The 26,231-nt window shown below is 40.4% G+C and overlaps 1 protein-coding gene across 28 annotated transcripts in view; it reads left to right on the forward strand.

Annotated features, from left to right (window-relative positions):
• CAST (calpastatin) overlaps positions 1-26,231 on the forward strand; it is a 122,886-nt gene that overhangs the window by 71,461 nt on the left and 25,194 nt on the right. For all 28 annotated transcript variants that reach the window (XM_021080966.1, XM_021080972.1, XM_021080941.1 and 25 more), the window contains 13 exon segments: positions 55-168; positions 1,463-1,546; positions 5,909-5,977; positions 7,153-7,251; positions 8,741-8,821; positions 9,483-9,521; positions 9,997-10,089; positions 10,228-10,320; positions 11,700-11,801; positions 14,995-15,078; positions 16,081-16,128; positions 20,613-20,708; positions 23,037-23,129. In XM_021080966.1, the coding sequence (XP_020936625.1) occupies positions 55-168; positions 1,463-1,546; positions 5,909-5,977; positions 7,153-7,251; positions 8,741-8,821; positions 9,483-9,521; positions 9,997-10,089; positions 10,228-10,320; positions 11,700-11,801; positions 14,995-15,078; positions 16,081-16,128; positions 20,613-20,708; positions 23,037-23,129 (1,095 nt within the window).

The following is a 26,231-nucleotide window of genomic DNA, read 5'->3' on the forward strand; positions in this document are numbered from 1 at the left end:
AGTAGCAGTATTTGCCATGCTGTTAACATGTGGTGTTTGTGTGTGTGTTTTCAGCCAAAAAGCCTACCCACGCACTCAGCAGATGCAGGGAGCAAGCGTGCTCATAAAGAAAAAGCAGTTTCCAGATCTAATGAGCAGCCAACATCAGAGAAATCAACAAAACCAAAGGTAACTAAAGCAGATTGATAGAGAAAAAAACCCTAACATCACCTAGGGAAAAAGATAGAAGTCCTTGCTCTACACTGATATGTGTGGATGAATCCGCAGAGCTTGTGGAGTAATGATTTGGTGCTCTCATTTTGCTGGTGTCGCAGATAGCCTTGTGGAAACTTAGGGCTGAGAAAGGCCCGAGAAAGTCATCGGACGGGTCCGGGGATGTTCCATTGCACAATCCCCATTGCCGAGCAGCACCCAGTTGTGACATGAGGCAGTTGGCCCTGGTGTCACACATCCTGGCAGCTTGGGATTGAGGCTGCCTCCTGGACCTTCTTGTGGGCTATGGGAACTCAGATGCCTTGAATGATCTCTTTACCTGGAAGTCTTTGTGCTTTTAGAGTGTTACAGTAGGAGAGCTCAACTAACATGCCCAAAATCAGAAATAATTCTGTATTTTCAGAGCTAAAGGGCATCAACTATTAGAAGAATAAACAACTATGAGAACTTTTTCTTTTTTTTTTTCTTTGTTTCTTTCTTTTTTTTTTTTTTTTTTTTTTTTTTTTTTTTTTTTGTCTTTTGTCTTTTTAGGGCCGTACCCAAGGCATATGGAGATTCCCAGGCTAGGGGTCAAATCAGAGCTGTAGCTGCTGGCCTGCACCACAGCCACGGCAACATGGGATCCAAGCAGTGTCTGTGACTACACCACAGATCACGGCAACACCGGATCCTTAACCCACTGAGCAAGGCCAGGAATGGAACCTGCATCCTCATGGATGCCAGTCTGATTCGTTTGCGCTGAGCCACAAAGAGAACTCTGAGAAGAACTTTTTCATTGAGAGTTCTTAGAAGACAAGAACTAGACCTGCTTAGCAATCAATATACCTTGTATCAAAGATGGCACATTTGTGGTCCACCAGTTGTAGCTACATGTGTACTTTGAATTACAGCAGTGAAAATGATTTTTAATTAGCCGTCAACAATGAAGGTCAAAATATATCACAGAAAATTAAGTTTGTAGCTTCTCTTGAAAAATGAGAACATCTGACAACAGTGGGTTCCTGTGGCAACAAATGACTAGAGCCTTTACAATCCGGTACGTGCCTACGTGGCCCACCTCCCCTGTGTGTGTTCCCTGCATGGGCTCTGTAAGCTCTTGAGTCCAGCTTGATGGACCAGCCCTGCATCATGTTCAGGAGAAGCTATGACCCTTCTCTGGGAGAGACTGGCTCAGTAGTGACATTTGAAATGTATGATCTTGAAAACAGTCACTCAGAGGTACTTAGTTCTGTCAATCTTTTATCCTTAGGCTAAACCACAGGACCCGACCCCCAGTGATGGAAAGCTTTCTGTTACTGGTGTATCTGCAGCATCTGGCAAACCAGCTGAGACGGTAAGCACCCAGAAAAGATGGAACGTGTACATGGGCCATAATGCTCGTCAGGTCTCTTTTATGAGAAACACGCTCAGTGAAGCCTCATTGTACCTGAGTCTGGCTCTGTCTAACCATTCAGTGCTCTGGTGCTGCCACACCCAAACAGCCCATCATTTGCTAAAACTGAATGCTTCATATGTGAAACTTTATGAAGAGGAGCATGCATCTAAAGGTATAGAGGGAACAAGACACCAAACATTATTTTAAGATTCGTATATTCAGTAGTTACTGAGCACTGCATCGTATAAGGCCTGGTATCAGTACCAACGAAGTTAAAGTGTTAGTTGACGCAGATCCTGCCTTCAAGATTTATGGGTTTGAAATGAAGCACATAAAACCGCCATGAGCATCTGAATAAGCACTACCTTCAGCCTTCAACTTGGGACACTGCTATCTTGAAACTAGTAAGTCAGGTACTGCCATGACACCCACATAAATTGATACAGGAGGTTTTCAGAGGAGCATCTACAAGCCCTCTCAGGACGGAGTATATGTGCCCTGCTGGCCAGTGAGGGGCACCTTTCTGAGATCTTCTGAAGAGCTACTTCAGATTCCAGCCTGAAAAGGGAACACAAGAAATAGTCTATCATTTCTACCCATAGCAACACAGAGTTAGCGGTCAAAGTTAGTAATCAGTTTGGAAGCCATATCACCCTAGAAATGCTAGTACTTATTTCTCTTGAAGCTACAAGTAACTCACTGAAGAACCTTCAGAAGCTGGGAATGAAAACAGGAAAAAAAAAAAAAAAAAAAAAGTAGTGTCTATTTTCCTGCTTCTCAAAATGGAAGCAGTATCTCCTTGCAGACCAGATGCTAAGGAAAGCCACAGGATAAAAGTCTGACCTGACTCCCCGAAACATCAGTTTTTCTCAGATTTTGAAAAAGAAAAGTCACATTATTTTTTACAAAAACGAATGCGGATATCCCATGGCCATGATGGCAAAATTCACATAAACTTTTAAATGGAAATACTCAAATTAAAAAACTTATTTTTGTGCTGTATATTAGATTCCAGATATAGGTGATATCATATGGTATTTGCCTTTCTCATTCTGACTTACTTCACTCAGCATGAGAGTCTCTGGTTCCATCCGTGTTGCTGCAAATGGCACTCTTTTGTTCTTTTTATGGCTGGGTAGTTTTCCATCATGTATATACATACCACATCTTCCTAATTGAATCATCTATCAGTGGACATTTGTGCTGTTTCCATGCCTTGGCTCTTGTGAATAGTGCTGCAATGAAAATGCGGGTGCATGTGTCTTTTTTAAGGAAACTTTTGTCTAGATATATGCCCAAGAGTGGGATTGCTGGGTCATATGGTAGGAGCTTGGGGTTAATAGATGCAGACTATTGCCTTTGGAATGGATAGACAATGAGATTCTGCTGTGTGGTCCTGGGACCTATGTTTAGTCACTTACGAGGGAGCATGATAATGTAAGGAAAAAAATGTATATATTTATGTGTAACTGGGTCACCATGCTGTACAGTAGAAAAAAAAATGTATTGGGGAAATAAAAAAATTTTTAAAAAATGAAATTTTTTTAATTTTTAAAAAATTTAAAAAATTTTAAACTAAAAAATAAAATTTTAATTTAATTTTTTAAATTTAATTTAATTTTGTGCATGCCTCGAGATCCCTGCCCCCACCCCAGGGACTAAGACCAGAAAGACAGTTGAGGCACTGCTCTAGTGTTGATGAGGGATACGTGATGCCGTGGTTTGGAAAATAGATTTAAGTCAGAGGATTAGATCTCTTAGAATATATTTTAAGTTTAATCAAGATTTGAAAATGTATGCCACGTATTATTTAGGCAGGGTTATCAGTGAAATCTCAAGAATAAAATTAGGCGAGATTTATATGGAATTATGCAATGTGTTGACTTATGCTGCGATTTGTGGAAATTCAGTTCACTTTTCTTAGCCTTGGATTTGTCTCTCAGAGAAAAGGACTGATCAGATATGCTTTTTCATTTTAAGTCCCTTGCATGTTTAAGCCCTGTAATCTGTAGTCTGATTCTGCAGGACACTGAGCTTCACACTGGCCCCTCTAGGGATAGGAGAAGCCTGTGTACCTGGGGCTGCATTCAAGGCAGATTAATGCATTCAAGGCAGATGAAAACCCCCGGAGCTTGTGGTTTCAGGAACAGAGGGATTGTGTCTGGTTTAGGGAACCCGAGAGGACCAGCATGGAAGGATAGCTAGGATCAAGGGCTTGCAAACATAACAAGGCAGAAAAAAATATAAAATGTGATCTGGGCATAGAGTGCATTCCAGTGTGAATGGAGCACAGGAGAGGCGAGTGGTGAGACTAAGACCAGAAAGATAGGTCGAGGAGTTGCTATGGAGAAGGCTGAGTGTGTTAATCCACATGACAGTGATTCAACCGGCTGCAAATAGACATTGAAGACGAGAGAACAGGAAATGCACTTGTGTTTTTTTTTGGCTCCACTGGGGGCATGCGAAAGTTCCCAGGCCAGGGATCAAACTGGAGCCACAGCAGTGATCGTGCTGGATCCTTAACCCACTGATCCACCGGGGATCTCCAAACTGAGACAACAGATGGGGTGATGTTGCAGAAGGATTAAGCAGAAGGATTAAGCGGCCACAGTGGCTGGGATGAGATGGAATAGAGATAAGAAGGTGGGAGGCTTGTCAGGGGCTCTCAGTAGTGCTGGTGAGTCTGAATGAATTTAGACTGAATGAGAACTTGGAGGGAGTGGGAAGTGATGCCGTAGGCGTTGCAGAGGTATTGGGAAATGATCGGCTGCAGTGGGCAAAGGTGAAGTAAAATCTCAGATAACCTGGGGGGCCTCAGCATCTGAATGAACTAGGTGGGTAACCCTAAGATGAGGCAAGGAAGGCACCCCTGCCAGATTTGTGCCAGTACAGGGCCAGCACCTATGAGAGTGAGCACTTCCTTAAGCTGTGCACCTGCGCCCGGTGAGCACCTGACAGCCGGACAGAGGTCAAAAAGAAATTGGTGGGTTGAAAAAGTGATGCCTGCCTTTGGAATTGAAGTGTTTGAGGTGTCCCAAGAAAGATGTGTAGCAGGGAAATCAGGACATGGTTTTGGAGTCCAGGCCAATGGAGAGGGGGAAGCAGGGAGGGAGGGTAGAACAGACATGAATGAATATTTGCACAAGGTTGTAGTTGAATCAAGGAAGTGGAGTCAGTTGCCAAGACCAGGGTTCACCTGGTGGTCCTAACAGTATCTCTAACATAACAATGGCAACCATCTCTTATTTAGCACTTAACTTGCACATCAAATACATACATAGCACTTAACCAAACACTGGCTCTCACACTTTACTAGATGGATTTGTCTAATCCTCACAACCCCCTGTGGTAGGTGCTGTGACTGTCCTGAGGATAGAGTTTCAGAAGGATCAGTGACCTGCTGGAAGCCTTGTGCAGCCAGGGCATCTGGGCAGGTGTGCAAACCTAGACAGCACGAGACCTTCAGTAGTTTCCTATTGTCTTAAACCTGGCGACTTTACCCATTTAGTTCCTGTTGGTCCTGAAAGTGTTTGGCTCCTGACCCTAGAGAATGATTTGCTCAGGACTGCCAGCACAGGCAGAAACAGACACACTGGATGTGTGGCAGGAGGCAAAGCAGAAGAGAGGCTGGAGGTGGCAGAGGACAGAGGGCACAGATGCAAGCATGGATCCAGATGGTTGTGGCTAAGTGAAAGATGAGAATCAGGAGAGGGGTGCTCGCCAAGGTATTCCTCAAAGAGGATTGTATCTGGGTAAGGGCACAGAAATCGTGGATTGGAAAGTTACTGGCAATCATTGATGGAGCAACTGAAGTGGTGCTGGGAGGGACATTCCTTTGGGGAAAATTAAGGAAAGAGTGGGTGATGAGATGCCAAAGCAAGAGGTGTGGAGATCTGGATGTGTGGGGGTAAAGACCAAGAAGTCAAGGGCTAGAAGTAGTGGCTGCTTGTAATAAGAAAGAATTCTCAGGTGTCTTGCAAAGATGGCTGTGTGCCCTGTAAAAAAGAAGCCGAGAGCAGGGAGGGAGAGATGCACAGTCCTAGATTCAAATCTCGGTGCTGTCCTTTACTGTGTGACCTGGGAAAAGTTATTCAACCTCCCTGAATGAGAAGTTTCCACATCACTGACATGAGATGAATATTATTGATGCCATTCTGAAAAAGGATATAATGCATATGACAGTGTCTGGCACAAATCAGATATTCAGTATATGATAAATGTTATTAACAGTATAATGAATTCATTTAAAAATATGTCCTGTTGATGAATTTTTAAAGGTATGTAATAAAGAATTTTTATTTCTTTCTGAATCCCCACCAGAAAAAAGATGATAAATCATTAACATCGTCTGTACCAGCTGAATCCAAATCAAGTAAACCATCAGGAAAGGTATGAAAATAGCAGGGCATTTTTTCATAGATTTATTCAGAGTCTGTATTTATCAGGATCTGATTTCTTGAAGGCAAATAGCAGGAGGTGAGGGTAACTTAAAAGACCTTTTAATGAATCAGTGTTTTAGGTGAATATGACTGGGTTGAAAGTGTGATTTTCTCACATATAATTGTAACATTTTATATTATAGCCCTCTGTTCTGGAAACTCCAGTTAACATCTTGTGGAGTTTATAATTATATGCAAATGTATATTCTTTAATCAGAAGTACTCTCAAGAATGTCAGGCATATCTTCATTCTAAAATTCCCAATTGAATCAGTCTAAAGCTAAAAGGCCCCACATTTTAGCTTTATCACACAATCAGGTGAGTTCCTAAAATTGTAGTGGGAATGTGGTAGTTGCAAAAAAAAGGAAACAATCATTTTTTCAGCTGAGTTAAACAGTAAAGGGTCTTTCTTTGGATTGTTGTTTTCCTCTTTAAATGCAGCTTATTTTTCACAATGAATCATTCTTAACCTTAAGAATAGGATGGAAGCACTCTTTCATCTTTATTTCTGATTTAAGCCCCTACTGACAGAATAAACTGTCACTTTTATAAATTTAACATCCCTTTCAGGGAATTTCAGGAAAGGAAGTAAATAAACCAAAAAATCCACAAAAGAATACGAGGCAATTCATTTTTGAAATATATTCTATTTGGAAGTGGTGCCAAATAGAGATTTTGTTGGGATTCTTTATACACACACACGCACACATATATGTATGGAATATATGAAAACGACTGATAAGCAAAAAATACCAAACATTTCCCCTCTTGCATATAGCAACATGATCATAATTCTCTGTATTTTGTTTTTTTCTTTTTTTTTTTTACTGTTAGTACAGTGGTTGGCAGCTGTAATGAACTTTATACTTGTTCATATAAGTTAATGCCTTTAGACTTACTGAAATTCTAACCCAGATATGGCTTTCTAGCTTGCCAACCTAGAGTCTGTCCTCTGGGACTTTAAATATTAAGTTCTATTAAAGACCAGATTTTAACCATTTTGATAATTGAAGAACTTCTGGTGTTTGGTGTTTTTCTACGTAGAATATTTTTTTAGTAGTTAAAATCCAAAGGGAAATATGTATCACAAATAACATTTAAATACCTGCTCTCTTTCTTTTCCAGTCAGATATGGATGCTGCTTTGGATGACTTAATAGACACTTTAGGAGGACCTGAAGAAACTGAGGAAGATAATACAACATATACTGGACCTGAAGTTTTGGTATGTGACCTTGATGTCTGTAAAGATGGATACTTAGCTAATAGGTCACAGTCATGACATATGAAAGAATACGTAGTGTTCTGTCACTTGCAACGAAACGTGATCATGTCAGTGTCAGTAGTAGCAACTGCAAATTAGTGTTGGGGATGGAAACTGGCCTATGGTAGCTCTGTGATTCCATTGATTTGATCAGCAAACACTGATTGTCTCTGCTGAGAGGAGCTGGAATACAGCCTGTTGGATCATGAAAAGTTAGATTCTATCTTTGAGGTTTAAATCTAAAGGACTTGAACTTACTTTGATTCACAGATATTTCCATCCTCTGACTTGAACTCATTTTGATTTTTAGATATTTACCATCCTCAGTTCATACCTAAATAGCAAGATAATCCTGTGTTCCTTGGTATTTAAGAAAAAGGCATTCCATAGACTATAAGAAAATATTGCAACAGATCTAACAAAGGATTTGTTTCTAGAATTTATGAAGAGTTTTAAAAAATAAGAAAAATAGAACCCAGTAGAAAATTAGGAGAAAATTTGATTGGCCAGTAGACACAGGAAAGTCTCCCTAAGAACTGGAAAATGATAGAAAAACAGAGAGCCATACCACTTCACACTCCTGATGGGCAGAACTGTAAAATTCTGACAGCTGGCCTAGAGCCTGGGGCTGTCACTGGAAGATGTTTGTAGTCTTTACCCAGCATCTCCATGTCCCGGGGTGAGCCTTGCCCAGGTGTATAAAGAATTCTAAGAACAGGTGAAACATTTGGAAATGATTTTGTTCAACAGGAGATAGGATGATATAGTGGCATCCTTTTGGTGGTTAAAATGGGGTATTTATGTATCAACATGGATACATTACAAAACATAATTTTGAATAAAAATTATACACTATGCAATGATATATAGAATTTGATACCATTTATATACCACTTGAAAATGGGCAAAATAATGATATTTTTTATTTATAAATACCTGCCTATGGAATACTTGTTTTAAAATAGATTTCACTTTACATGGATGGATATGATAAACTTCAGGGTAGTGGCTATCTCTGGAAAACAGAAGAGGAATTTGGAAAGTACTAAAAAAAAAAAGAGGCATTGCTCCATCTGATTTTTTTTTCTTATAATTACATAGGAAGTAACTAGATCTTTTGAGTTGTATAGAAATTATTAACTGATCTTTTAAAGGTAGAGAAATATTAAATAATGAAAACTATTTTAAAATAAAATGTGTTTTATATGAGAATCGAATTTAATATACTGGTTTGAATATTTTATAGTATCATTTATGGGTTAAGCCAATTACATATGGGCAAGTATTTGTGGAAACTTAGACTTTCAGAGTTGTGTAAAATACTGGCTTCTAAGTGATTTATACTTCATCTCAATAGATCCATAAAATTAATAATGGAATAGTGCTTTGATTTCATAATATGCATATAACATTCTCAACTAATATCCCAATGTGTATAATTTTCTTCTAGGATCCAATGAGTTCTACCTATATAGAGGAATTGGGTAAAAGAGAAGTCACACTTCCTCCAAAATATAGGGAATTGTTGGATGTAAGTTAAATAATTGTTCATTTATAGTTTACTGTTTCTTTTCTGGAATTATAATTTTAACACATCAATATATTGAGTGTTTTAAATTTAGAAATTATAATGGACTTATGATACTATCATTACTCTGAAGCTCACCACGTTAGTTTGGTGGGGCTGCCATAACAAACTACCAGAGCCAGGATGGCTTAAACAACAGAAACATACCATCTCACAGTTCTGTGGGCTAGAAGACTGGCCTCAAGTTGTGGGCAGGCTTGGTTCCTTCTGAAGACCAGGTGAGAGGAGATACCTATTCCAGGCCTCTCTCCTGGGTCTTGTAGGTTGCTGTGTGTGGAGTCACTCCCCATCTCCTTTCTATGAGTTACACATCTGCATGTCATCTTTTCTCTACGTGTACCTCTAGGTCATTTCCCCCTTTTATAGGAACACAGGCCCATATTGATTGAAGGCCCATCCTAATGTCCTCATTGACCCTTGATTACCTCTTTAAAAGCCCTGGCTTCAGATAGAGTCACATTCTGAAGTATTAGAGGGTAAGACTTGAGCATAGGAATTTGGGAAAGACACTATGCAACCTACAGCAATCACTGAGCTCTACATTTTGTGGATCATAAGCATTAGTTGTGCCTTCTCAGCCTCCTCAAATTAATATTTGTTTCAGAAAAAAGAAGGGATCCCAGTGCCTCCTCCAGACACTTCGGTGAGTTTACATAGATGTCCTCCAATATCAGAGTTAACATTTTTATGTCTTTGGTTGGGGGGAGTGTGTTATCAATTCTGTGTATTGGGATTATGACTAAATCTCTAAATCAGATGCATTTTCCATCTGATCAGAGAAAAGGGGTGCGCATGGGGTTTGGCAATGCCTTTTCATTTCCCTTGTAAGTTTTTTGTTGGGAAGAAGAAAATTTTAGGCTAAAATAAATGTTAATAAAAATAGGATGAGACTGTCCTAGCATGTAATATGAGAAAAAAAACAGAAAAGTAATATTTATTGAGCACTCAATTCCTTCCCAAACAGAGGCTTTTGTCTGTATTACTAAACATCTCATTTGCTAGTAAAGGAATTGCCATAGCATGTTCTTTGTTTGCTGGGTTTATAATTGGATCTGTTACTTGAATCATTTCCACATGTGATTGCCCCATGTTACCTGTCATGCTGCCTGTTTCTTTAGAAACCCCTGGGGCCCGATGATGCCATTGATGCCTTGTCATTAGACTTGACCTGCAGTTCTCCTACAGCTGATGGGAAGAAAACCGAGAAAGAGGTATTGTTTTTAATATAATGAAGGAAACTTGTTAGAAACCATCTCAAACTTGAAGACACCTTTTTAGTTCTGGTTATCACAATTTGATTCATACATTCCCTTCATCTCTAAGTCAAAGCTTTTTATTTTGTTTTTCAGAAATCTACTGGAGAGGTTTTGAAAGCTCAGTCTGTTGGGGTAATCAAAAGCGCTGCTGCTCCACCCCACGAGAAAAAAAGAAGGGTGGAAGAGGTATAAATCATTACTTCTTTGCAACGAAGCATGGTCTGCCTGACAGCAGATGCTTTCCTGAGGCTTATGGAACTGATTCGGGAGAAGTCCGATTGTGCATCACACTTGATGAGTGTCTTTGCGCTCCTGGTCCTGTGTGGAGTAGTGAAACCAGTCAGGGTTCACTCGGTCATCTCCAGGCAGGCCTTCTCTTTCTGCAAATGCTTGTGGGTGATTTCAGCACACTTGCCTTGATTGTGGAGTAAGACTATCTCAAGATTCTACTGCTCAGAAGGGCAGGACCCCAGAGCAGCTGCACTCTTGCTTGGGGCATCAAATCTTCAACTTTCCTAAAGCATTTGAGCCCTGTGAATCACGAGGGGGCATTGTAGCTGCTTCTGTCCACTTCTCTTAGGCAGTCAGCTCTGCCTTGATCCTCGTGGATCCCAAAAGGTGACTCGGGGGGAAAAAAATAAAAGGAATGCCCTTCATGTGGCTCAGCAGTAACAAATTTGGCTAGTATGCATGAGAACACAAGTTTGATCCCTGGCCACTCAGTGGGTTAAGGATCTTGTATGAGCTGTGGCGTACGTCACAGAAGCAGCTCAGACCTGGCTTTGCTGTGGCTGGGGTGTAGGCTGGCAGCCTTAGCTCCAATTCAACCCCTGGCCTGGGAACTTCCAAATGCCTTGGGTGCGGCCCTAAAAAGACCAAAAAAAAAAGGGGGGGCTGTGGGGGGTGACTCTGGGCTGGATGAGAAACCATGCCCCACCTGCAGATAATGTAAGCAGCAGTTTCTGTTGGTGCTGCTCTGCCTCTCTCTCCTGGCGTGGACAGTTTGTTTTTTATCTGGCTGGGGGAGCAGTGAGAGCACCACACCCCTGAGAGCGGGAGTTCCTACAGCCCTCAGCCAATGTGTCTTTGGAGAAGGCGGCAGTGGGGCCCACTTCAGACACTTCAGAGCTCTCTGCTTCCTGGGCTTCCTGTTGTGCTGAAGGACAGGGCTGTCTGAAGCCATTTTTTAGGGACACGTTTTTAGAAAAAGAGAAACAGGATAGTGAAAGTTTACTTCTTGTAGCTTTTCTTTTTATATGAGTGTTTTATAATAAAGTTATTATTATAGTTACACTTCTAGCTTGCTAAATAAGAGGCAAAGTGTGCCCCTGAGAGCACTGTTACTATAGAAACGGGTCTGTCCTAGCCACAATTTTCATTCACTGGTAAGTTCTTTTTTCTTTCTCTCTTTTGCAAGGTTTCAAATAAAATTGCCTTTGTAAAGTCTTTCCCCAGTCCACAGTTCATTCTTAGAGATTTAAAATTTGAATTTCACAAAGAGGTGAGCGGATTGTTTGGGCTGAGGATATGTTTTCTCTTTGAATTTACAAAATTTATTTTTGCAGGACACGATGAGTGATCAAGCACTGGAGGCTTTGTCAGCTTCCCTGGGCAGCCGGAAGTCAGAACCCGAGCTTGACCTCAGCTCCATTAAGGAAATTGATGAGGTACTGACCTTGGAGTTCATGTACAAAGCCTGTTAGACTGCAGGTTGCAAGGTGACAAAACCAAAGGCATCATACATGTGTGGAATTCTTGCACCATTTTAATTTTATCAGAGATTTAAAGAGAATTGTTCTTGGTTCTGCCTTACTTTCTGCTAGTTAATTTAGCTATTTATTTCTGGGGAGTTAGCAAACCAGAAGGATATTTGAGTGTTTATCGTATAAACATCTAGAATTTTATTAATATTTAAAAGCAACACTAATCTCCCTTGCCAATTATTAAGACACCAGACTAAACAAGATAACATAGAGGCAGTGGCCTCATGGGAAGCAGGTTTGTCTGCTCTGATGAAATTTGGAAATTTGTATTTTCAGAAGGGTTCCAGGTGCTTTTCTTTCTTTTCTTTCTTTATAAGGAGAGAGGAATGTGGTTGCAGATAGGGTGGGAGATTATTTTATAGCTATGGGGAAAACTGTTGAAAACTGGTCTCAAATTAAAGTCAAGCAACAATTACTTTATAACTGGAGTTGCTATATGTTTATAGAGTATGGTAGTGGGGAGTGTTTATCTTATGACATGCCAAGACCTTACAGCCTTCTGAGCCAAAGCAAGCTTGTATTTGGTGAAAAGAAGTTTTCAGATTAAATTAACATTTAAAGAATTGCTCAATTGAGTCCTGGGCCAGGTGGTGAGTGGTGGTGCCAGGCAGAGCGGGAGAGCAGAGAGCTGCCCCAGGGGGCACTCTTGGGAGGCTTTGTGGTGGAGGGACCCTCAGGAGCGCCAGTCTGTCAGCTCAGGGCAGGAGCTGGCCATTGTCGCTGTCACAATGCTGCTGCCTCTGCTGTCACTTCCTGTTCTGAGTCACTGGGGAAGTTGAGTCTCGGTGACTCCTAGCAACTCCCTGAGTCTGGGACCGTCCTGGTCCGACATGGGCCAGTTTCTCTCTTCGACTTTCTTTGAGGGCTCGCCTGGCACAGTGTGGCAGGACACGCTTTACGAAGGCGAACACAAGGGAGCAGGGGAAGTGGTCCTTGTCCTCCAGGACCAAGTAATGTATTGTAATGTATCGGGAGGAGGGGAAACTTTAGTTACTACACAATGCGAGGCGCACAATGTCTCAAGGAAAAGGGTGCTCCTGGCAGGACCTCAGGGGTCCACACCCAAGGGCTGTGTGGCAGCCACCCAGCCAATGGCGCTTCTGCCTCAGGCTATTTCTAGAGAATTAGGGTGGTTTAATAAGATGGTAATTTGGGAGGGGCAAGTATAAACAAATCGCAAAACAAAAAGACTCGTAGATTGACTAAAATCTTACATTATTTATTAAGCAGTTTGGATTTAGGGATGCATATCAGTGTATTAAATTTCCTCTAGAAAATTGGCCAACTCCTAAAATTTGAGCAAAAAAGAACTTTTCTGCTCCTTCCACGAGTTTCTACTTTTCCACTCATTTCCACTAGTTTAATTATCTAAAATGTATAAAGAAGATCTTCCAATCCCTTGGGACCTTAAGCTGAATTTTCAGTATCTGTTGAATTCACTCTTCCTGGATGGTCTGATGTGATGGCTCATATAGTCATGAGAGGCTGTAGGAGTCCATGGCTACTCCAGCATGCTCTGCACCAGATAATGCTTCAGAAAAGAGGTCCATGCCTGGTTGTCATTGTTATAATGTATCATAATGTAAGATATTTATTCTGTAGTGATACCTCCTTATTCATCTCCCCTAGTCTGGTATTGTTTCAATTCAGGGGATGTTTGTTTTCACTTGCTACTAAATAGAAACCACAGCATTTAAGGAATGTAAAGATAAAAGAGGAATAGAAAAGATCTAACTGTGCATGTGTGGCTCTCACTGACCACAAGTCCAAGTGAAGAGAACAGTCCTATACAGGTGACCCTTTCATAAAGACTGTTTATAGCTGGAGACCTCACAAATCCCTGAATTGAGGAGTGCCAGTATATCATAGGACTTCCTCTATATCCTGCAGAGGAATATAACCAGAATTTTTTTTTTTTAAATCTCTTCATCCCTTAATGATAATTATATTTCTATAGAACAATAAAATTATAACTCCAAAGCCTAGAAGAGTATTTGGCTTATTAAAACGATTCAGGAGTTCCTGCTGTGGCACAGTGGGTTAAGAATCTGACTGTAGCAGCTCAGGTCATTGCAGAGGCATGAGTTCAATCCCCAGCCCAGCACATTGCCTTAAAAAATCCAGCATTGCCGCAGCTGTGGTGTAGGTTGCCGCTGTGACTTGGATTGAGTCCCTAGTCCAGGAGCTTCCATATGCCATGGGTGTGGCCATGAAAAAAGTGTTCAATACACATTTTAAAATTAACCAATCAACTAAGCATTCAGTGGAGAACCATAGTCTTAGGCTGAGATTTAGATGGCAGTGATAGAGTGAGCTGAAATCAGCTAAGTACTTACCTCCACACATTCTTTTGTGCCAGGAGTTCCTTGATTTGTGATTTAAATCCTTGCCTCGATATAGGTACAAATTATTAAGCTCCATGGAACTTTGCATTACGCAGCAGTAGTTTAAAATATAAACGTTATATCCTAGAAGCCAGAGATCTGCTATGGACCTGCGCTTTTATTTCTTCTGCGTTTGGTTGTTCATGATTCAGTAGTCCACTGACATCTTGGTGTTACCAAAGGGAGTTCTTTTAAAAGAAGTAAAACCACTTATCTGTGGATCAAGCCAAGATTGGCGATGGGCTGCTTCACGCTTTTCTGAATTGTTTTGGACATTCATGAGAATTGGTTGTTTTTTTCCCCCTTAAATAACAGCATCATTGAGTAAGACTGATGTCTTTAAAGCAATTGCAACTAACTTGTGCACTGTGTTTAACTTTCTTCAAAGGGTATTTTATTTACTTTTCTTTGGTGATCTTATAAATGAGTGAGCTAGATAAGGATTCTTAATAGCCCCATTTTGCTGCTGAAGGAACCAAGCCAAAGAAGGTCTTAAGTGGTTTCCCAGGGTGATAGAGACCAGGCAGGGGCACCTCCCCAGGACTCCTGGCTGTGTTGTTTTCTCTGTCACCCTTCACTGCCTTCCTCCTAGCTGCTCACAAGGCACCTTAATCTGATTTGGTCTTCTCTAGGACACTCAGGGGGTATGCAGAGTGATGTCTTATTTTACATGTGTTATCCAAATGTGTTTTTTTTTCCTCCTCTTTCATCAGGCAAAAGCCAAAGAAGAGAAACTAAAGAAGTGTGGTGAAGATGACGAAACGGTCCCGCCAGAGTATAGATTGAAACCAGCCATGGTACGTTGTCAGCTACGATGCATGACAGCAGCTCAGTCTGCTGCCTTCACATTACGTTTTGTCCTGTCTGTCCCATGATGCTTAAGGACATGTCTGTCCTAGTTCAGATATTAACTCTGAAAACCCTGAACCCTTTATTCTGTGTCCTCTGTAGTGGGACACTTCAAAAGAGGGCTTTCTAAGTAGTGACGATGTGGTCATTAATTCAAGTGTTTCATCTGTTAACCATGCTTGATACAGATCTTTAACTTTAAAGGACAAATTTGGGAATCATATTTTCTCTATCAGCCATATGAATAGAAGCATATAGATCTTCTAAGTGATAGATAAATATACAGTGATTTACCAGCATCCTCAGTGAAAGGTGGTTTTGTCGTTATTGGTTTTGGTTTGATGTGAGGATGGTGGACTTATTCCTGTAATTATATTTATAGTTAAGCTTTGAAATAATGCACATAAACAAATGATGGAAAATAGTTGTGATGCTTATGGATGCAAAGTTTCTCCTTTTATAGGAACATTCTAAATTGTGAGTATCCAAAAAGCTAAAACAGTTTTATAGAAATGAGACCTACAGAAACTAAAGCAGTTTTACAGAAATGAGACCTACCAAAAAGCTAAAACTGTTTTATAGGAAAGAGATCTACCTCTTCACCCTGAATTGGAAAATGGAAACTTTTTTTTTTGTCTTTCATTGATGTCACTGCATCTTTCTTGCCAAAGAACTTTTTTAAAAATTCTGTTTCCCTGTCCCAAAAGATGGAAATTTCTTTTAAAGAAAAGTAATTGCATTATATTTAATAGCATTTAGTCTCTTGATTTTTCCAGTTCAACTCATTCTTCTGATACTTTATTAAAAATTAATTTGAAACAAACTCATTCAGGTACATGGGAAAAAATAATATCTCCTCTTATATCCTGGAATTCCTAAAACAAACTTAATGGGATAAGAAAGAAAAATTTTCTATTTCGTTTTAAGTGAATTTTCAATTTCGTTTACAGGATAAAGATGGAAAACCACTCTTGCCAGAGGCTGAAGAAAAACCCAAGGTTAGGATAAGGTTTTTTTTTTCTGATACTTAAAAAACAATAGAACTATAAGGTATAAATTGAGACAATATTGGCAGAGACTTGCATGCCAGCCTAGTATTAAGAAGAGAGGAACTTCTGAGAGCAACACTTGGATTCTATTTCTGACTCCTTTTTACATATTTTCCTGACTATTTGCCTCATGAATTATCCCTACATGGTTACAAGTTTCTAGGTAATGTTTATTGAATATTAGGAGCTGATGTCAGGAGGGTCCTTAAATTAGGTTTTTAGCACTTGGTTTGATCCCAATCACAGCACCAAAAGCTCAATGATTCTGTACTGCCTTTATGTAATATGATGTTAACCAGCATAGTTACCTGTCAGGATGACACTAAGCAGCTATATTCAGTAGTCACTTACTGTGTGCCTGACACTGTGCTAAATGGTGTTCGTGTGCTACCGTTTTGAGTCCTTGCTGAATGAGGAGGGCACTACTATTACTCCCATTTTATAGATAAGGCAATTGAGACTTGAGTTCTGTTAATAACCCAAAGTCATACAGCCAGCGAGTTGCAAGGCCAGGAGTCAAAACTAGTCTGTTCAGCTTTGGGGTACAGCTTCTGGAGTACTTAACGTTTCATCATAGATTAGGGTCTGTAGAGATTTTGACTATTTACAGGAAGCCACTAAGTTCATTTCACCCAAAGAAATCAGGGATAGCAGAACTTTCCTGCCAAGATACCATGTAGTCAGAAGAAAGGAATATGGGATCCTTGTTTCCTCTGACTTATTCATGAGGGAAGTCATTAGGAAGTAGAAAAATCAATCACATAAGAAAAAATTGTAATACAGGTCTCCATTGGAATGAGTGGGCAATTTTTTTTTTTTTTTGCTCTTTTTGCCTTTTCTTGAGCCACTCCAGCGGCATATGGAGGTTCCCAGGCTAGGGGTCTAATTGGAGCTGTAGCTGCCAGCCTACGCCAGAACCACAGCAACTCGGGATCCGAGCCACGTCTGCAACCTACACCACAGCTCACAGCAACGCCGGATCATCAACCCACTGAGCAAGGGCAGGGATCAAACCCGCAATCTCATGGTTCCTAGTCGGATTCATTAGCCACTACGCCACGACGGGAACTCCCAGTGCAATTTTATTTGAGCAAAATTACTGTGAAATTGAAGAATCAGAAAACCTTTCAACTAAATAAATCATTAATGTTTTTGTGGTGCTGAGGTGTTTGGTATTCCTTATTTGTTGCATGACATTTTTTTTCCTTTTTTTAAAGTGTTATTAAAGTGCAGTTGATTTACAGTGATAATTTCCACTGTTCAGCAAAGTGATTCAGTTACACATAGACACATATCCATTCTTTTACAGATTCTTTTCTCATCTAGGTTACCACAGAATATTGGGTAGAGTTCCCTGTGCTATACAGCAGGTCCCCATTGACCATCTGTTTCATATACAAGAGTGTGCATATGCCAGGCCCAATCCCCTGATCCATTCTTCCCCACCACCTGTCCCTTTTGGTAAACCATAAGTTTGTTTGCAAAGACTGAATCTGTTTCTGTTTTGTAGATAACTTTGTTCGTATCCATTTTTTAGATTCCACATGTAAGTGATAACATGAGATGTTTGTCTTTCATTGTCTGACTTGACCTAGTATTGATGATGGTCCGTACATCTTGCTGCAAATGGCATTATTTCTTTTTTTTTGGTGGCTGAGTAATATTCCATTATATAATGTACCACATCTTCTTTATACACTCCTGTGTTAATAGACATTTAGGTTGCTTTCATGTCTTGGCTATTGTAAACAGTGCTACAGTGAACATCGGGGTGCCTGTTTCTTTTTGAATTATGGTTTTCTCCAGATAGATGCCCAGAAGTGGGATTGCTGGATCATATTGTAGTTCTATTTTTATTTATTTATTTAATTAATTTATTTTTTAAGATTTTGATTTTTTTTTCCTATTACAGTTGAGTTACAATGATAGTTCTATTTTTAATTTTTTGAGGAACCTCCATACTGTTTGCCACAGTGGTGGTACCAATTTACACTCCCACCAACAGTGTAGGAGGGTTCCCTTTTCTACTCTTGGTGGACTTTTTGATGATGGCCATTCTGGTTGGTTTGAGGTGATACCTCACTGTAGTTTTGATTTGAATTTCTCTAATAATTGGTGATGTTGAGCATCTTTTCATGGGTTTATTGTCATTTGTGTGCTTCTTTGGAGAAATGTCTGTTTAGATCTTCTGGCCATTTTTCTTTGCATGTTTTGGGTTTTTTTGATGTTGAGCTGCATGAGTTTTTTGTATATTTTGGAGATTAATTCCTTGTCAGTTGTTTGCAAATATGTTCTCCCATTCTTTGGGTTGTCTTTTGTTTATGGTTTCCTTTGCTGTGCAAAAGATTTTAAGTTTAATTAGATCTCATTTGTTTATTTTTATTTTCATTACTCTAGGAGGTGGACCTGAGAAGATTTTGCTGCAGTTTACATGAAAGAGAGTTCTGTCTATGTTTTCCTCTAGGAATTTTATGTATCTGGTCTTACATTTAGGTCTTTAATCCATTTTGAGTTTATTTTTTGTGTATGGTTTAGAGAGTGTCCTAATTTCATTCTTTTACATGTAGCGGTACAGTTTTCCCAGCACCACTTATTGAAGAGACTTTCCACTTCTTTCCATTGTATATTCTTGCCTCCTTTGTCATAGATTATTTGACCATAGGTTCATGGGTTTATTTCTGGGTTTTCTGTCCTATTCCATTGATCTATATATATCTGTCTTTATGCTAGTACCATATTGTTTTGATGACTGTAGCTCTGTAGTATAGTCTGAAGTTAGCCTTATTCCTCCAGCTCTCTCTTTCTTTCTCAGGATTGCTTTGGCTATTCAGGGCTTTTTGTGTTTCCGTACAAATTAACTCTTCTCTAAACATTTGATAGAATTCACCTGTGAAGCCATCCAGCCCTGGAGTTTGTTTTGTTTTGTTTTGTTTTAATTTTCTTTACTGTAGTTGATTTACAGTGTTCTTTCAATTTCTGCTGTAAAGCAAATTGGCTCACTTATTTATATATATATATATATAATATATTATATATATTCTTTTTCTCACATTATCCTCCATCCAGTCCTGGATTTAGTTTGTTGGAAGTTTTTAAATTGTAGTTTCAATTTCAATATAATTGAAATGACCAATATGTGAGTGGTCATATTTTCTATTTCTTCCTTGGTCATTCCTGGAAGATTGTATCTTTCTAAGAATTTGCCTATTTCTTCTATGTTATCCATTTTATTGGCATATAGTTGCTTATAGTAGTCTCTTCTGGCCCTTTCTATTTCCATGGTGTCAGTTGTAACTTCTTTCTCATTTCGAAATGTATTGATTTGAGCCCTCTCCCTTTCTTTTCTTGATGAGTCTGGCTAAAGGTTTTTTCCCTGGGACCCAGTGCACATGCAATCCTGTGTGTGCCCTCCAAGAATGGAGTCTCTGTTTCCCTCAGTCCTCTAGATCTCCCCACTGGCCTTCAACACCTAATGCTCCAGGAGCTCCTCCTCCCAATGCCAGACCCCCAGGCTGAGGAATCCAGTGTGAGGTTCAGAACTCTCACTCCTGTGGGAGAGTCTCTGAGATACAGTTAGTTTCCAGTTTGTGAGTCACCCACCCAGCAGCAATGGGGTTTGCTTATGTCACAAAAGCTTACTGTCCTACTGTCTCTTTGTGTTTTCATTTTTGTATTTGGGTGTAGGATATCTTTTTTGGTAGTTTCAAGTCTATTTTGTGTTTCCAGTTTGTGTAGTCTTTTTTGGTAGTTTCAAGTCTATTTGGTGTTTCCAGTTTGTGTATCTTTTTTGATAGTTTCCAGTTGGTGTATCTTTTTTGGTAGTTTCCAGTTGGTATATCTTTTTTGGTAGTGTCAAGTCTATTTTGTGTTTCCAGTTTGTGAGTCACCCACCCAGCAGCAATAGGGTTTGCTTATGTCACAAAAGCTTATGTCCTACTGTCTCTTTGTGTTTTCATTTTTGCATTTGGGTGTAGGATATCTTTTTTGGTAATTTCAAGTCTATTTTTTCAGTGGTTGTTCAGCAGTTGGTTGTGGTTTTGCTGTTTTCGTGAAAGGAAATGAGCTTGAGTCCTTCTACTCCACCATCTTGTCTCCAGCCCCGATGCTGGAATATTTTCCTTTTTTTTTTTGTGCTTCATCTAGTTCCACTTTCTCATATGGTACTGCAGGCAGAGGACTTGCACCTGGCACTTCAGACCAAAGTTCCTCTTATGAAGTGGCTGCGCCAACACCTCAGCTCATCAGGCCGTGGGCAGAAGCCTGTAGCATGACAAAATGAAACACATGCCCTGGATAAATTAGCTTTTGATTTTAGATCCTAAAGTATGACCTCACATATGTTAACCAGAAAACTTTCTTTGCCGAGAGCTTTTCTTCTTTTATCAAAATAAAAATAATTCTCTTCACATTATATAACATTTCTTATATTACAGCCCCTGAGTGAATCAGAACTCATTGATGAACTTTCGGAAGATTTTGACCAGTCTAAGCGTAAAGAAAAACAATCTAAGCCAACTGAAAAAACGAAAGTATGTTTCTAAAAATGAAAGATTTCTAGTTTTGGTTGTTGCCTTTTAAATGTTTTTCTATCATCTTAAAAATGTTGAGACTAAAACTATTTTAACATGATGTGGCCCGTTATGCCATTTTTCTTTTTTTTACATGCAGTTTTCATCCTGCCTATTTCTGGATGTGCTTTCTTTTCCCAATTTAACCCTGATATTCTTGCAGTTTAAGTCCTGTAATTACTCCTTCAGGAAAGCATTCACACCCATGCTTTTCTTTCCAGTCCTGCTTCTGTAACTGACTTAAAGTTGTCATCACCCTTTACCTCAAAATGGCCGTGGCCTCTATCTTTGGTCTCCTTCTGGCCCATCCTGTGTGTCCACCAGCATTATTGTTTCTCAAGCATGTTTGTAGCCATAGTATTCCCCTGCTCCCGCCCTCAGGAGATTTTCATTCCCTATAAAATGAAACTTCCTGCTCATCTGTTTAGAACCCAGCTTCCTTTCCTGCCAAGATGTGTCCCCTCATCCCTAAATTATGACAGTAAGTGCTTGTGTGTCTCTATGGCTTTTCTCATTGGTTCCTTCTGCCTGGAATAACCTTCTCTCCAAATTCTAGATCAACTCAAATCTTAGTCATCCCTTTAAGGCCCTGCTAAAATATGACCTTTGTCTCCTGCATTTGATATCCCAAACCTTACCACCCTTCCAACTCTTATTAAGCAAATTACAACACACCAGGGGGCTGCCTGTCATGCTTTCTTTGTATATCCCTGTTAAGGCATTTGTTACAAAGCAGGTCTTGTTTGCCTTGTGTTCTCTAACATTTATACATATTTTTAAATAGTAAGTTCCTTGAAAGAAGTGTTCATGTTGTATTCTAACATTTATACATATTATTTATTTATTTACTTATTTATTTATTTTTTGTCTTTTTGTCTTTTCTAGCGCCACATCTACAGCATATGGAGGTTCCCAGGCTAGGGGTCGAATCAGAGCTGTAGCCTCCAGCCTATGCTAGAGCCACAGCAATGTGGGATCCGAGCCACTTCTGCGACCTATACCACAACTCACGGCAACACCAGATCCTTAACCCACTGAACGAGGCCAGGGAACAAACCCGTATCCTAATGTTTCCTAGTCAGATTGGTTAACCACTGAGCCATGATGGGAACTCCTATACATATTTTAAAATAGCAAGTTCCTTGAAAGAAGTGTTCATGCGCTATTAATTATATCTGCGGAGCAGCTTTGCATATAGGATAGGCTTCCATAAATGTCTAAGTTAAAAAGCAATCACTTTTTTTTTTTATCTTTTTTTTAGGGCTGCACCTGCAGCAGATGGAGGTTCCCAGGCTAGGGATCTAATCAGAGCTACAGCTGCTGGTCTATACCATAGCCACAGTCATGTGGAATCTGAGCCGAGTCTGTGACCTACACCCCAGCTCACGACAATGCCGGATCCTTAACCCACTGAGCGAGGCCAGGGATCGAACCCGCAACCTTATGGTTCCTAGTTGGATTTGTTTCTGCTGCACCACAACAGGAACTCCAAGCAATCACTCTTGAAATTTGAAATTTCAAAAGCAATCACGTTTGAAAAGTTTTAAATTTCACTCTTGGACAAAATAGCACAGTGATTCTCCAACTTTAGCATTCATCAGGATGACCTAGAGGGTGTGTCAAATCACAGCTGGCTTTTCCCCACACCCAGAATTCCTCATTTAGTATGTTAGGATGGGGCCCAAGAATTTGCATTTCTAACAAGTTTCCTTGTAGTTCTGAGGCTGCTGGTCCAGGGACCTCACTTTTAGAACCCCTGGGATAGTCTTAATACCTTGCATTTGTGCATCACTATTTACACTTTACAAGGTTCTCTGAGATTTATAAAACTGATGTACTTAAATAAATACCATATTGCATTGTATGGTTGGTATATTATTGTTATATATTATATAATGGCAAATAATATAAATAATAATAAATAGAAATTAAGCTTGATGTATTACCAGGTAGTGTGCAAAGCACTTAGCATGCTTATCTCATTAAAAGCCCTTATCAACCCTTGAAATGTAGGTACTATTGTTATTCTCATTTTACGGATGTGGAGACTGTGTCTCAGAAGTAACCTACCTACCTACGGTAAGAGGTGAAACCCAGTTGAAGTAGTGGTAGCTCAAGAGTTTTAATGTGGCCCTGACTTATGTACTTACTCACAATCCTTAAGCATTCAAGAAAAATCATGTTCATAGCATGTAGTATAGCAGAGTGCATTGTTGGTCCACTGTTGTTCAGTTTTTACTAACCAGATACTTCCAAAAGTTTGTCATCATACCTGATTTCTTTCCACAGGAGTCTCAGGCCACTGCCCCTACTCCTGTGGGAGAGGCCGTGTCTCGGACCTCCTTGTGCTGTGTGCAGTCGGCACCCCCAAAGCCAGCTACGGTGAGTGATCCTCTGGGCCAGACGGATGTCTTGTTCAGAATGTAATGTTCTTCTTCCGCTGCCCTCCCTGCTGTGTGGTACCACCCTATTACTTTATTCTAACAAATAAAAATTAAATCTTAGAAAGCTATATCATCCTCCATCCTTCAAACTAAAGGGAGGAGCTAGAAATGCAGGCCAAGTTTAAAATTTGAATTCACCTACTGCATCTGTTATTATTTATTTATTTGTTTATTTATTTTGACGGTCGCACCTGTGGCATGTGGAAGTTCCCCAGATAGGAGTTGAATCTGAGCCGGAGCTGCAGGCTTACACCACAGCTGCAACAAACGCTAGATCCTTAACCCACTGAGCAAGGTCAGGGATCGACCCCTCATCCTTACGGACACTATGTTGAGTTCTTAACCCACTGAGCCCCAACAGGAGCTCCTGTGTTTCTTGTTTTTGTTTTTACTTTCTGAGATTCTTTCTAGTTGCTCAGCTGTGGTGGATAATTTTCACCTTCTGGTGCCTTTCAAGCCGATCGGGAGTCCCACAAACAGCTCGATGCTACTTTTTACTGGCTCTCTTGGTGGAATAACGTGCACCTTCATCATTATCTCCTCCCTTCTCCCACCAGAGGGGAGGGCAGATGGACTCACGTCCTCTCCCTTTCCTTCCTCTCTTGCCCCTCTCTCTTGCCAGTTGTCGTGTGAAGTGTAAGTAACTAGAGAATCTCTTTTCCTTTGAATTCAGTGAGGTTTGTTTCCATTAGTAGATAGAATCTGACTCAGAGAATAACAGCCGGTAGAACTAAGTTTCTTTAGTATAGACTTAGTGAATCAACATTCTGAATAACTAACCTCTCCTCGCTGCTCTGCCATATCTTCTCATTAAATTTGCCCAAGGACACTCATCTTTTTTGATCATCTCTCTCATACAGATGAGAGGAATGAACTTTGAGTTGACCTTGGGCCATTCACTTAACTTTACAGAACCTTAGTTGGGACAAAAGATAGGGCGCCTGCTCTCAGCTCCCTTCCAGTCTAGTATGGATATGGGTCAGGTCTCAAGCTTACAGTTCAGTTTGATTGTTCTCAGATGGAAAAGGGCAGAAGGAACATGGGGGCAAGGAGCGCCTTTCCAGGAGAGGCTTGAGGTGGAGGACAGGATACTACCGAGCAGTGGGAGCGGCACTGATTTCCTGGGGAGAATCGTAAGTTGAGGACAGGCCAGCACAGAGGTGTGGCACACGTGGGGTCCTTGGGATATGTGCATTTGGTTGTATGAGAAAAGGGGGCCTTGATAAAGGTGTAGGACACATGTCCTGGGTGCCCTGAGTAGGTTTGGCAGTTGGAGTTGAATTTGCCGTTGGCACCCAGGAGTAGGTGCATCCTGGGTGCCAACGGCAAATCCACCCACAGTCCAGGGACTTGCTCCTAGCCTGAAACAGGACATGACCTGCTGTTTTTGGTGGGGGAGTCTTGAGGTACTCTCCAAAAACTTACACATCATGGGAGCCAGGCCACAGGTCACAGTGATAGAACAGGAGAGGAGGAGAGAATCTGGGAAGAGGCTGGTGAAGGACAAGGGGCAGAGGCAGTGACTGGAATCAGAAGGACAATAGCCACTGTTCCAGGGCAGAACTCTTGTGACCTAAACACGTGTCATCTACTTCTCGTGCCAAGCGGAACTGCCAGGGCCTTCGAGAGCCCAGCTGATTCCTTCCCAACCTTACCCTGACTGTAGAGACTTGAACATTGGATTTTTAGTGGACAGGAAAAAAAGGAGCTCTTGTTTTTGCATTCTCTGCCCTCCTTTCCTGGGCCTCTACTCCCCTGACTCTGGTTATCATAGTTGCTGAGTTTATCATCACTGAGGTCATTTGGCATTTCTGAGCATTTGACATCCACAGGAGCCAGAAAGAATAGACACAGCGTGTGACAGAGGTCAGAGAACTCAAGAAAGGCTGAAGGATCAGTGAACAAAAAAAACCAAACAAACAAACAAACAAAAAAAAACCAGAAAGCCTAACAGAGAGAGGGGTGTCTGTCCTCTGCTGTTCCAGTTTATAGAAAAAGAAAGTTTATTGAGCAGATCCAGAGTCCTGCCTTCTTGCTCTCAATTTGACAACAGAAATACAGGCTCCAGTCCTTAAGCCTATTTCCAGATTCTTTAGCTCTTAAGACTGCTCCTTCTAGCGTTTCTAACTCTTTTTCACATATTTCTTGAGCCAAAGGGCACAGGCTTGGGAAGCAGGGTTTGCAAAGATTCTACAGCAGACAGTAGGAGAAAACAAGTGTGAGCAGGCGACTCATAAGTAAGTGTGGATCAGAAAGCAGTTCAGATTGCTGGGCTAAAATTTGGGCCCTATTGCAACTCTTACCTAGCTATACTCCCAAGCCTTTTGGATGCATCAGGGATGTTTGTTCCCCTCGGGAATAAAAACCTATACAATGTCCAGCCACTAGATGGTGATAAATCACTTTCCACTCAGCTGCCCTTTATCCACTGGAGAGCTTTTCTTTTGTGGTGAAGCTTAACAGAAAACCTACTTTTCTTACTTAGGTGGGGATGGCTAAGCTATATAAAACAGAAAGACACTTTTACTCTAAAATTCCAAAAGGTATTCCACATTTTTTTCCATTTTTAATTTTTTAAAAAATCTTAGTCACTTGTAATTTATTTTCCCCTGTGCAAAAGATAAATAACTGATAAAAGTCAAAAGGTACAGTTTCCTTTATACACAGCAGTTAAAAGTAATGCAAACGTACATGATACTTTCAGTGAGACTTAGATTTCCAGTTATAAATCAAAATGCATTTTAGGGTCTCTTTAAGGGAGAAGCTGAGAAGGAATTAGGTTAAAAAGGTCATAGGCTTTTGATAAGAATAAACATTGAGACTATTTAATTCAGTGGCTTTTGCATTTTTGACCAACACCAACAGTAGGAAACTACAACCTAGGGTCCACACAGTAGAAGGAATAGTTTAGTGTATGGTACTTATCTTTGATATGCATGATGTATTCTATTTTCTATTCTTTCATTAAAAAAAATTCCTGTCATGGCTCAGTGGAAACGAATCTGACTAGTATCCATAAGGACACAGGTTCTATCCCTGG

This window comes from Sus scrofa, chromosome 2 (genome assembly GCF_000003025.6).
Source record: "Sus scrofa isolate TJ Tabasco breed Duroc chromosome 2, Sscrofa11.1, whole genome shotgun sequence".
NCBI lineage: Eukaryota > Metazoa > Chordata > Mammalia > Artiodactyla > Suidae > Sus > Sus scrofa.